Below are 13,161 nucleotides of genomic sequence, written 5' to 3'. Positions count from 1 at the left end.
AGACTCCTCACTGGTACTGGTAAAGGTGAAGTGCAGAATTGATTTTATGAGTCTTTTATTTGTTTTTAAAAAAGCCCTGCATGGACTGGCACCAGGCTACATCTCTGAACTGCTCATCCTCCATTCAAGCTGCCCCCCCCCCCCCCCCCCCCCCCCCCCCCACCGGATCTGCTGACCAATTCCACACACCCAGTTAAAAATCAAAGTTGATTGAACATTTTCAACTGTTGGCCCTAAATTGTGGATAAGTTTTCCCTTAACAATTGGATCTTCCCCCTCGACTGATATCCTTAAAACCCATCTTCCTCACTTTAGCCTCTGCATTGTCAACATGAAGACATGCCCGACCACTCTGGCTTTTATTTGTTCATATTTTATTTCTTGTCTGTGCCGTGCTGTTTGTGTTGCGACTCTATAAAGATATTCTCTGCTTTTATTAAGGAGAAGTCTGGAGGTTTGTATCTTCTCTTGCTATTTGATTCCACCACAATGATGACTGTAATATTTTGGTCTGAATCAGATCAGTGAGTTTTAACAGTGTCATCAGAGAGAGAGGAATGTGACTCTGTGAACTTTAATGTGCATGTTTTACTGTTTATCAATACCAATATATTGCAAAGAGATTTCGGAGCAAGCCGCGGTGTCGTCAAAAAGAATCGAAGGCAGTAAAGCGTGAGACGGTACAAGACTGACAAAGTGGTTTCACTTGGTTATCAAACTGCTTCAAATTAAAATGCTACTGTCAGGGAGCTGCATATTTATCAGCTTTCCAAACACACACATACACACACACACACACACACACACACACACACACACACACACACACACACACACACGCTTTTTCACTTCAAATATTTCTTTTCCAAAAAATCAGACTTTGGTTGTTACTGTCTTAAATCACGGTTCCAATTTTCACTTTGCATCGAAACTTGAATCACACCCAGGAGGAATTTTTGAATAGCGATTTAGTAAATGACAAAGTTTTATAAGCCAGAGTCAAAAAAAAAAGAAAAAAAGTAATATTCCTTTCTAAACTTAACTTCCGTACATTGTAGATCTCGCCTCAGAATGACACCTCCTGTCCACGCACACCTCACTGTGAGCCCTGACTAATTCGTGCTTGGAGTGATGATCAGTTTTACTTATGTGGAGATGGCGTAGTTTTGGGCGGATGAGTTATTTGTTTTCTCGCCTATTGATGCTCATATCTTGTCGTGTTTGCTCCTGCTAGATTTTCGCAGAGCTCTGCCCCTCAAATTGGCTTCGCTGCTTCCCTCCACTACATGGTCACGCACTGACGCGTGCGCCCGCCTTCACTTCAGATCTCTCCTCCTCCTCCTCCTCCTCCTCCTCCTTTGTCTCCCGCTCATATGGTTTCCTCTCGTGCGGTTTTCTGTTGAGCACATCCCTCACCACTCCCGCACAGTGTCCTCCTCCATCCCTCTTTCCTGTCATTGCTGCTGCTCTATCATCCGTCACTTTTACTTTTTCACCTTTCAGTCTCATCCTTCTTCTCTCCCTCCACCCCTTCACGCCTCTGGCCTTCTTCCATCTCTTCTCCTCTTTGTGTTCTTTTCCTCCTCTCTTTTCCTCACACCCTCCTCCTCCTCCATACCTGCTTTTTCACTCTACATTCACCCTACCCCTCAGCTCCCCGCCTCCTCCCACCACCTGTCTTTGCCCCCCCCCCTCAGGCAGCAGTTCTGCCGGACGCTCGGTGGAGTCAGCAGCAGAAGCTGCTATAGATGCACAGAATGAATGATGATGGTTATGCTTGTTTTGCTAGGTTATTGTGTGTTGTGACCTGGTACGGCACGGATGCCTTTTTATGTACAAAGTGCTTTCACGGTGCAGGCGTCGGTTGCTTCGTGTGTGTGTGTGTGTGTGTGTGTGTGTGTGTGTGTGTGTGTGTGGTGCACTGATCCCAGGTAGGTAGAGAGACAACAGGTCCTGGCTGCAGTTCCACATCTTAGCTTTTGCAACTTGGATGAAGAGAGTTGAGGGAAGGCAGACCCACAGCAGCCCCTGCAGGAGGTTTGTGGAAACTGTGTTTCTGGTGACAGAGGCAGAAGGGGTGTGAAGGGATGTGAAACGGCACAGAAGAAGAACAGAAACGGGCTTGAATGTGCGATGAAGAAAGAATGTGGATGAATGCACTTTCAGAATGAATGTATGAAGAAAGAATGTATGAAGTGCACTCAGGTTCACCTGCATGAATATGGATGCACTCTCCTCTTTATTTCCTGTCACTAACCTGCTCCAGGGACACAGAGGAACACACACACACACACACACACACACACACACACACTCACACACACACACACACACACACACACACACACACACACAGGGCCGTCGACACCTCTGCTGTCGCTATGTTCTTGGTCGAGACGCCACGCGAACGTCCAGGTTTTGTCGCAGCAGAGGTGTGGGGCAATGTCTGCGACTTCTGCGAATCCTGAGCCAGCGGGCACATAAGGCTGTGCCATATGGCTCTGGCCAATAGCCCCCTCTTCCCTGTCTGCAGAGAATTGTGGAGGATCAAATTTTCTCACCTTCTGTCTCATTCACCCCTTCTCATTAACATGCCCACTTCGTCTTTTTTTCCTCCTCCTAAATCTCCCTTCAAATGGCCCTTTATCTTTTCAAAACATATCTTTGAATTTTTCTGGCATCGTTTGTCGGTTTCATTTACATTTAGCTGACAGTCATCCGGGCCGACTTACAGTAAAGTGCAACAGCTGACAAAGCTTATATTTGCAAGACTGCCGCCAGTTATCAAGAAATTCAAGGATCAAAGCTGCAGCGCCCCGACGAAGGCTATAACAAGAAAACCTTTGTCTCTATTATAGTCATGTGCTGTGCAAAGGAGCGCTGCGTGAAGAAATTTGAGTCGGTTTGAAATCTGTAACCTTGGCTCATTCTCTTCCTCACTGTCACCTCAAGAGAAGTCCCAGATGAATAAGTAAGAAGTTGGCAGATGTTTTTTCTGGTCTGGTCTGGTTGAAGATCAGTTGAAAGATTCAGTCAAGATAAAGACATGCAATGTTTCATGTCTTTCCGACTGCCTTTTTTTTATGTTTGGGAATCTATTTCCGTCCCGTAGCACTTCTGGAACGCCTCGCCTAAAATATAAAAGGGACACACCTAACATGCTTTAACAAGCCCATAGGACGCAGGATTTATGTGTGAGGCTGTCATTTGTACACAGCTGCAGCCTCTATCTTTCGGCTTCTCTTAGGGAGATGCAGGTTTTAAATCCTCCATCCTCTCATCGCTGCTCTCCTCCTCTGAAAAGGAGGTGAAAGCCAAATACTAGGGGAAGATCAAGAGATGGGGTTGGGGAGTTTTTTTTTTTTTTTTTTTTTGCAGAAAAGAAGGCACTCTTAAAAGGCACCCGCAGGGTTCTGCCGGGCAGCTTTCTCTTCAGTTGCATCACTGCCTGGCATAAAGTGAGAGTCCCCAGGTTAAGAACAGCCTCAGCCAGATGGGAGAGAGCGTAAGAGTGAGGGCGGGAGACAGAGGGGAAGGATAGAGGATGGCAAAAAAGCACGGGCCCTGCGGTAAGCTATTCCAAGCGCCTTTGTGGGGTTGCCATTTTTTCATTCTCTCCCACTCTCCTTTGAGGGGATTTTCTATCCCTCTCCCTCTCTCTGTCTGTGTCCCCATTTCTTCTTCTCTTTCTTTTTCTTTTTTATTTTATGATGTTCTTTTTTTTTTTTCCCTCTGTGCCTCGTTTTCTTCAGGCGCTGTGGTTCTTTTTTATCGTGCCAAGTTTGTTGAGCCAGGGCTTCGTCTCTCTCTCTCTCTCTCTCTCTCTCTCTCTCTCTCTCTCTCTCTCTCTCTCTCCCTCTCCCTCTCTCTCTCTGGCCGTCTGCATCTTCACTTCTGTATTTTCCTTTACTTTCATTACCCCTCAGTCTCCTGCTGTCTCACTCTCATCTATTTCCACTGACTTCCTCTCCCCCTTAGCCCAATTTCACTCATTTTTGCCTCTCGTCTTTGCGACAGCCTCTTTCCTTCCTGCATCTCGATCCCTTTGATCAAGAGCCAGTGTGCAGTTTCTCTTTCCCTCCCATACTCCTCCTCCTCCTTTTGTGTATATACTGACATCTTTTTCCCCATCAGCTATTTAAAAGCAGTGCTCACACTTGATTGTTGTGATGCTCCCGGGGTCCTGAGTCGATGGCGTGGTTGCTTTTGCACTTCTCCTTGTGGCCGTCAATTTGAAAATGCAGTTTATATATGAAAACATTGTGCGTTCACACTGGTGTTATTAATCAGGTCCTTTTCTTAAAGATCTTTCTCCACACCCTCAACTTGGGAGGGATGGGTAAAGTGTTAAATCTCTTCGTGTTTGTCCTCTTTCAGTTGCTGAACAACAAAAGTCACAGCCAGCCTCCTGGTAATGGCCAGGGCTGACACAGCTGGTTAGTTTGGTCCCGTCCTGCTTTCTGTGCACACCTACGCTATGTTTTAATAATAAAGCCTGAGGGCGAACCTCCTCTCTTGCACAGTTTGTGCCAGCTTTGGATGAAGATGAAGGTTTACAGTCGTCATTAAAGTTTAGTTTATTTGTCACAAAAAGATTATGAAGAACATTACACACTAACAGAAAAGACTCTGTTATTGTTATTACACTTGCGTCCTTATTGGAGTCCACTGTGTGTAAAGTGAGAAGGCAGGATCTGAAATGACAGGAGAGTTAGTGAAGTGACATGAAACCAAAATAAAAACAAACTAAGAGTTAGTGTAACTACGTTACAATCTCAGATTGAACTGGATGGTAATAAATAAACACAGAAACCAAATCCCAGGTGGGCTCGGCTTGGGGCATGGCTGAGAACCGTGACTGCTTTGTTGTGACATCACAAAGTTACAGAAGTCCTGACAGCTCGTTTTAAGGCTCAGTTTCTGACTACAGGCTGTGTGCATTTCTCTGTGGACTGAGGCTTTGATACTTTCACAGTATTAATATAGAAACTAGACCTGCTTTATAATCAATAATCAATAATCACATGGAAATCTCACTTTATACAATACTATACCATATTTACTTTACCATTCACTTGAATAGGAATTCTATTTAAACAGCTGAATGCCATTTACCTCGTGTTTTATCCGCCACATCTTTCCCATGGTACCTTTCAGCGCATTGTCACGCTATCACCACCTGCCACAGTGGACCAGTGGAGCGGGCAGTGGCTAATGTTGCGCTAATGGTCAGGTGTGTCCAACAAGGCTGCCGTAGTACAACTACATTTAAACAGGAAGAAGGTGAATAAAATCTAATGTACCATAACTTGTCCCTGTCACATTGATTTCACAAAAATATTGGACCCAATATTATACTATTTGTTAAAAGAGTGGAACACAACAGCTAAAACTCTCTAATGAGAGGCTGCGGTTATTGATAGCACAAGAGGAAAAAACAGGGGGAGCCTCCCTTGTGTCAGTGCTTGATTGGCAGCTCAGCCAATCACTATTGAATCCGACTGTTTTATATGATTTAGCCTTCTGTTTTCTGCACCTTGTTTTACACTTATTGAGTGCTGAGTAAAGAAAAGACAATAATAGAAGTTAATTAGCTCTTAGTTAAACCTGACGACCGGTGGGGTTGGTGGGTTGGGACCACACACTCTGTGGTCTGGCTGCCACTGCTGTGTTATAGTTGAAGCGTCATGTACCTGTGAACATACACAGACCTTCATGTCCTTTTGTGAGACCTGTGTAGTGGTCTGCAGGGACACAGGCAAGTGTTGTGGCCCAGAGAGAACAGATTCCAGTGCATTAGAGACTTAAAGAGGAACAGAAGTGAAGACAAAGAGCCATGAGCTCCTTCACCTCGTTTCCTGCGGGGACACTCAAGCAAGCCCCCTTGTCCTTGTGATGTCACACCCAGCAGGAACACATTTTCACACATTGCCCAGTTTTCAGCACTTTAAAATTTAATCAGGTTATGGGCTGTGACTACAGAGCAACAGTTTCTCTGAAACCTCTGAAAGCCATTCCTTCTTCCCAGGGAATAGAGGGGGGATTTTTCTCAACTGAATAATCACATTTGTTATTCCTGCAGTGTAGCACTGGCAAATCAATATCAAATCAAATGAATATCTCTCCTCCACAGCCAAAAAAAAAAAAAAGAAAACTAAGACCAGGGACTGTGGTGCCATCAGTCATCTGAAAAATCTCAGGTTGCTTGGTAGCCAACAAACCATGTGGGGAAATGAATGAGTAATGTTCTCCCATACCTTAACAGCTATTTTGCTCAGTGCCCTTGAGCAAGTCACTTAACCTCCCACTGCTCCAGTGGAGCAGTCACAGAGGTGAGCAACAGCAGATGCTTGTCATTTGTCAGAAGATATATGCAGTGTGAACATGACCCATTAAAAAGAGCAAATCTTTGTTCCAGTTCTTTATTTGTTGTTCCATTTTTTTTTAACCTAAAAAGAACCTGTAGTTTTTATTTATCAAGACTCAAACTGTGTGGACATGGTTCCAGTGCTGCTGGATCCTGACTGGTGCATTGAAGTATAAAGCATCACCTTTTGCCCACCTGAGCCCCACCCACTTTAAACCAGACTGAGACAAGCACAGAGCAAAAAGCAAAACAGAGAAATCTCTCATAAGAAAAAACCTGATTGTGATGATATTTCTCTTTGATAATTGAAAAATGCCGACATGGCAGAACTCAAATGCTGTTTCCAACTGGATGTGGGCGGTGATAAACAAATGTACACCATTTACAAGTTTGTAAGCACAAGTTACAGCCAAAACTGTTCCTCCTTCCAACTATTTCACCAAGTCCTGCAAAAAAATTTTTTTTTAAATACGAAAAAAATAATGTTAAGCAGCTTATGGCATCAGAGGAAAGACAAACACACATCGACTTGAGTCTCATCCGATTAATCATTTCTTTGCTGCTGCTGCTTGTATTGGCTGAGATTTATTTATTTTTAAAGTTCAAACCATTTACATTTTTTTATATGTCATTTATTCTGTTTTGTTTTCCACCACAGCTGTACCCCAACATTTAACAAATACAAATTGAGCAGTGTGATTTCTCCAAATGAAAAAAGGCAAATGGATGCGGTTTGAATTCCAACGATATCATCTGCATAAATGCGTCATTTAAGGTTGAAACAGCCAGTGTGTGTTTCAAGTTGTTGCATTTTCATTTTGATTTTCCATTTCAGATGTCAGCTATGCATATTTATTGGTTACATTTGTAGATGTCTCTGTGTTGGGTTTTTTTCAGTTTGAAAAGGCTTCTGTTGTGTGAGTGGAGAAATTAGATCGAGAAAACTCTGACAATGACCAGTCCCTCACATTTGTTCGCTAAAGTGGCATTAATGAAATGGAGTTGACCCCTAACACGGCCTCATATACAGCATATGATGAAATAGTTAGTAAGTACTTACCATATCAAGACAGTGGTATCCATCGGTTTTTTTTTTTTTTTTTTAGATCACCTTAATATGGCTCCTCTCCTTTTTCTGCTCCTTTTCTTACCTGTTTTTTCTTTTTTTTTTCTTTCTCCTCTCTGCAGTGCAACAATGACTATGCCCCAGTGTGTGGCTCCAACAATCAGAACTACCAGAACGAGTGTTTCCTGCGCAGGGATGCCTGCAAGCAACAGTCTGAAGTACTTATTATGTCAGAAGGGGCCTGTCCTGCTGGTGGGTACATTTACATTACAGAACCTACACAGATGTACACACAAGCAAACACACACACACACACACACACACACACAGAAGCGCAGCTCACACTGAACAAATATACAAACAGACTGTGTGTGAATATAAAACGCTGAGACAACAGAGCTGCTAATAATAGAGGTAATGCACAGATGTCAAGCAGACTGAGGACACGGTGCAGATGTAGAGGTGGAGTGGTGGGAAAGTTAACTGAATCCAGTTTTTACATTTTATAAAAGAGCAGCATCATTTTCAGGCCCAAATGCTATAATCATCAATATATGCAAATGCATCTAGTGGGTGGGATTCAGTAATTAATTAGAGTGATGCATTACTTCAAAGGAATCAAAGGTATGATGAAAAAATTGCGACGGACTGATGTAATTTCCCAAAGTTTAATGCAACAAGCGCAACTACAATGACAGTGACAAGTGTTCTCATTGAACAGATGCAGATTTCATCACAGCAAAAAAAAAAAACAAGAAAGTGAAAGTGAAGCTGGTGTTTGGCCAAAAGGCCTGTTGAGTGTTAAACAAGTTAATTATAGATTTTCATTTTGAATTCTACGTGTTAAGCAGAACGAAGAAAAAAGGTGCGACAGCTGTGACCTTTCCGTTATGTAACGTTTAAATAATGTCAAAAGGCATGAAATGTAAATAATTCTGCTTGTGCCAAATTGTCACAGGTAGTTACTGTAACACTGCTGCCAGGAGGCATGCTCAGCAAAGCAGAAAATTGAATGACTGAATCACACATCATCTTGATGGCCTTTTCATTTGTCCTGGTTTGTGTAGATGCACTGTACATGTTTTAGAGTGCTTTGCATTAACGCTGTAAAGGGTCCAGTGAACATAAATGCATTTTTTTTTTCGATCACTGCACGACCAATTTCTAGAAGGCATAGAATTTATTTAGAAATGATGTGCTCATAGGTTTATATTCCACAAACAAAACATGAGGTTTAACTACTCACAGTGACACTTTCACAGAACAGTTTCACTGAATATTTTCTATTTATTAAAAGCTGGTTGATTTCTTGAAATTGATTGAATTGATTTTCACAAAGTAATCCTGCAGCTATAAGATACATCTTTAGCCGTGCTAGGAGCAGTAGCGTCGGTTGTCGTGCTTGGCGATATAACTTCAAACTGTGTCACAATTATTTCAAACGTTTACCTGGACTACAATTCATCAACGATTACTTTGGCCTTTATCGCTTTATCGTGTGGCTGTAGCCTGAGGCCGGCAACACGCTGGATGCGTGGCGTGTGCGTGGCAGCTGCGGAACGTCCTGGTTTTCATTTCAGCGCCCATGTTAACGGATTAGAGCGGCACACTGCCTGTGTCTCATGTGTAGATCAAGTAAATCTGGCGATACAGTTGACACAAGTGTGTCATCTAAAGATTCAGTGTGTCACTTATTTTTTACGTGTGACGCACGCGTCCCGCAGCGAAAATAGAGAAAAGAGCTGTTGACAGTCATTTTGACATCATACCAGCAATATTATGCATATTATTCACTGTAGTCTCTATGTCTAGGCTGAATCTGAATATGTCAGTAGAAAAAAATATATTTTTTAACCATATTAGCAGCTGCATGTGGAGACATTGGGGTTTCGGAGGCATTTTCTGTCAAAAATAAATCAGAAATTGATTAAGAATGGAGAGAAATCCAAGATTTAAGTATCCTACAAACTCTATGTAGACAGATAGAGCTGCAGTAGCAGCGATGCAACAGACACCCAGCTGGTATGAACACACATTCATGTTTTCCAGCAACGGCAGCTGTAACACACACGCCACAAACTGACATGACTTTGGTGATCCTCTGATTTTTCCTCTGACTCCACCAACAGGTCAAAGTTTTAAATTGTCCATTATACAGTGTAGCGGTTGCTGGCTGCCAGTCAAAGTCAGTCTGACAGACTATAATAAAATAGTAATACAACCCACAACCCCCTAAAAAGGAACAGATTGAAATACCAATCCCTTAAACTACCTGAACACAAACAAAAACCCTTGGCAAGCAAGAAACACACAATACAGCATTATTCAGTTTTCCCCACAAAAAGTGACCAAAATTCCACAAATTCAATAAAGAGTTCAACCAACCCCAGAGTCCATGTCTCAGTCTTTCACAGTCAGATTCAATATATACAAGCTTTGTGCTCAGTCGGGCCTCTTTGTTTCTCCAAAATGAGTCAGAGTAACCCTCTTTGCAATATATCAGCTTTGTACATGGTCCCAGGAAATCCCAGCGTTAACTTCTGTTGCACGTTCGAATCGATGCAGAGGCTCCTGGGTATAACTGGTCAGGGCAGGGAAGGTTTGTACAGAAGTTAGGTCCCAGCGTGATGAGATTAAAGGAGGCCGACAGCCTAACAAATGTCAGACTTTTTACACACAACCAGGGGCTGGCAGGTTAGCAACGGACAAACCAGACAAACCAGTTCTTTAAATCAAATAAACACATAAGGATGACCAAAAAAAAAAAAAAAACAATGTAAGTGACAAGCTTTTCAGAGTAGATAGAAGATGTTACAAATTTGACACACTCAAAGCAATGTTCAGTGTCAGTTAGAAACAACTTAAATGAGGGAGCTGATTTAAGAAATTTCACTTTGTGAATGTGAAATTTTGCTTATGAATATTGCGTAAATTGTCCTGACATTCAAAATAAGTGATAATATTTTTCTTTTCAGTGTTAATCACATGTGTTGTTTTACATAAGATATAACTTCCAAATTATCAGTAACCATGGAACAAATGAGTGACAATTTTTTGCTTCAAAATCAGCCTTTCATCCGTTTAGGAGGGTGTGAGCGTGACATAGGGGCGTTCGCAGTACAAATACACAGTTTATAACCTTTATTTATTTCAGGTAATTTCATACTTCATTTTATGACCAACCAAAACTGCTGCACTGTGTGCTAAATAAACACAGCAGTTTTTGTTGCTCACTAAATTAAATAATAAGGTAAATTATCTACATGTCAACATTATGCATCAGCAGGTTAAGTTGTTTCTTAGTTAGAGAGAACGTGCATTGATTAGTTAATGTGCATCTCTCACGAGGCAGCTAGAGGTAATGCAGAGCCACCTTGTCTATATGATGACTGCATTGTGTACAATAGTGTGTTTTCTTTGAGTGGACAGACACACCTGTGTTTTCCTACCAAGGCCACATCCAGCAGAAATCTTTCTCCTTGTTGCTCCACATCACAACGAATGGAAAGACAGTCAGGATGTATGAGTGTGTGTCACGGCCTGATACTGTACAACACAACCGAGTGCGCACAACAACAATCAATAGGCGAAGCACTTCAGTGACCTAAAACACCAGAGGCATAAAAACTCTGCAGCTCAATGAGCGTGATGCATACAATGTTGTTTTGGTATGGTTGTAGTAGAAATAGCTATTGACTCGGTTGATCGTGGCCATGTTTTGTTAAATGTGGTGTAGTCTTTTACCATCAGCTTCAAAATATGATTCAACTTATTTTATTTGTATTTTTTATTTTCTATTTTTTTGCAGACAAGTTACCATGGTACAAGCAGGATAATAACTTTGCTGTAATAAAAAAAAAAAACAGAGGCAAACTCCTCTCTGCTCCATGTCAAGGGGTGATTAGGTCCTGACTTGTTTTTATCTTATTATATTTTTCAATAACAGGCATGGCTTGTTGAAGATATGGAGGGAATGCATTTTTTGCTTCCTTTTCTGTACCCTGTCCCTTGATGACATTGCCCATTGTTTGCATCTTACCGCTGGCTGTAAGGAGACGAAGGTACTTGGTGGAATTATCTAACATAATTGGAATTACTGTATTTTTCTGATATAGTTTGGCGTTTAAGCTGCTGAGTGGGCGTCCTCACTCGGAAAAGGTCAGGCACTTCATCAGCCGCATTGTGGAGACCGGTTGTGCTAGTCGCAGTACGCAGTAAAGGTTCTTGGTCATAAAAGGTTAGTGAATAGGTTTTATTTACCCGCTCTATAGGTATTAGAAGAAATAAGATCCTCATACAGTCTCTATATTTCCATCTTGATGAGTGGATAAAAGATGCTTTAATCAAGACCAGCGGACGACATATGTTACACACCCAGTCTGCTTTCATGATACATTAACTTTTGTACATGTTCACATCTATGTAACAGCAGTCTGTGAAATTTTCTATTCACATACATACAAAAGCAGGCTCGGGTTTTTTTTTTCTTTTTTTTTCATGTAATTAGGTTTGGCCCATGTAATATGTTTTTTTTTTTTTGTTTTTTTTTTTTTTTTAAACCAAGCATTGAGAAAGGGATCAACCCATTAGTGAGTCATGTTGTGAATGAGCGGATCCACAGGCGAGGAGATGTTGGCTGGTTCTTTAGGCACATGTGAATCACTGCTCAAGCCAAGGTAGCACTGCTGGCTCAACTCGTGCAGGCGCTGACTCAGCCCCCCCCCCATCCGAGAGGCAGTCGGCAGAAGTCCATTAAAAGGCTCTTGAATGGGTTCGGCTCAGTAGCAGGAACGTGTGGAGATTGAGGTTGAAGTATTACTGCAGTAACAGCAGTGGTGTCTGTGTGCCGGTCGGCAGGGCCGCGCACAGTCACATGAAATGTCCGGCCTCTTTCTAAATTGCTTGTTTGTGGGTTTTTTGTGTGTGTGTGTGTGTGTGTGTGTGTGTGTGTGTGTGTGTGTGTGTGTGTGTGTGTGTGAGAGAGAGAGAGCGAGAGAGAGAGAGAGAGAGAGAGAGAGAGCTCCTTTTAAAGACATGTGATCGTCGAAGCCAGTGTGTGTGTGATATGGATTTGTGTATCTTTTGAAAGAGGGAGAGATAAAGGCCCCTTTCTTCCGTATAACAAGCACAACTTTTGAGAACTTAATGCAGGATTCAGACTTGAATGTGGTGTGTGTTGCAGTCCTCTGACAAACACGCTGTGACCATGGTTGTAGAGGCTGTCGTCACTGTCTTGTGTCACACTCAGATGTACACTTTATGCTTGCTTTTGTCCAGAACAGGGCAGTAAACAACTCGTTACTTCCCTTGGAAAATCAGCGTTCACGGACACTGATTCAGTTTACACATTTTACTCTTTCTTTCTTCTAATTATAGCACAGTGGCGTTAATGTAACAGGCCACATGTTGCCATCTCCTATAAGTGTGCGTAATAAGTGATAAGTTGGGTGTTAAAGAGTGAAAAGAAAAAAAAAAAGGGGGAACAGCATCAGTCGCTTCATACAACATGGCTCAGTTACTGAGAGACACAAGTACTGGGATCATGGACGCCACAAAGATGGCCTCTCTAAAGGAGGTGTCGCCGACGCTCGTTGTTTGTTTGTTTGAGAGGTAAACTGCAAGCTTGCTGCGTGGGAGCTTTTCTTATATAACCAAGTGTTACACCCAAAGCTCTCATGTGGGAAAGTGTTGCAGGCAGCTACTTCTGAAGCATTTCCTCTCTGGTCTC

General features: G+C 42.3%; 1 protein-coding gene across 2 annotated transcripts in view; it reads left to right on the top strand.

Moving 5' to 3' along the window:
- The window catches only part of tmeff2a (transmembrane protein with EGF-like and two follistatin-like domains 2a), a 106,547-nt gene that overhangs the window by 33,018 nt on the left and 60,368 nt on the right, over positions 1–13,161 (top strand). For both annotated transcript variants that reach the window (XM_071487076.1, XM_071487003.1), the window contains exon 3: positions 7,556–7,685. In XM_071487076.1, the coding sequence (XP_071343177.1) occupies positions 7,556–7,685 (130 nt within the window). The remainder of the gene's footprint in view (positions 1–7,555; positions 7,686–13,161) is intronic.

The sequence above is a fragment of the Trachinotus anak genome, unplaced genomic scaffold (assembly GCF_046630095.1).
Source record: "Trachinotus anak isolate AG129_WGS33_773 ecotype Australia unplaced genomic scaffold, CSIRO_AGI_Tana_v1 ptg000001l, whole genome shotgun sequence".
Taxonomy (NCBI): Eukaryota; Metazoa; Chordata; class Actinopteri; order Carangiformes; family Carangidae; genus Trachinotus; species Trachinotus anak.
Note: the sequence above shows the minus strand (reverse complement) of the source record. Positions and strands in the feature narration are given on the sequence as shown.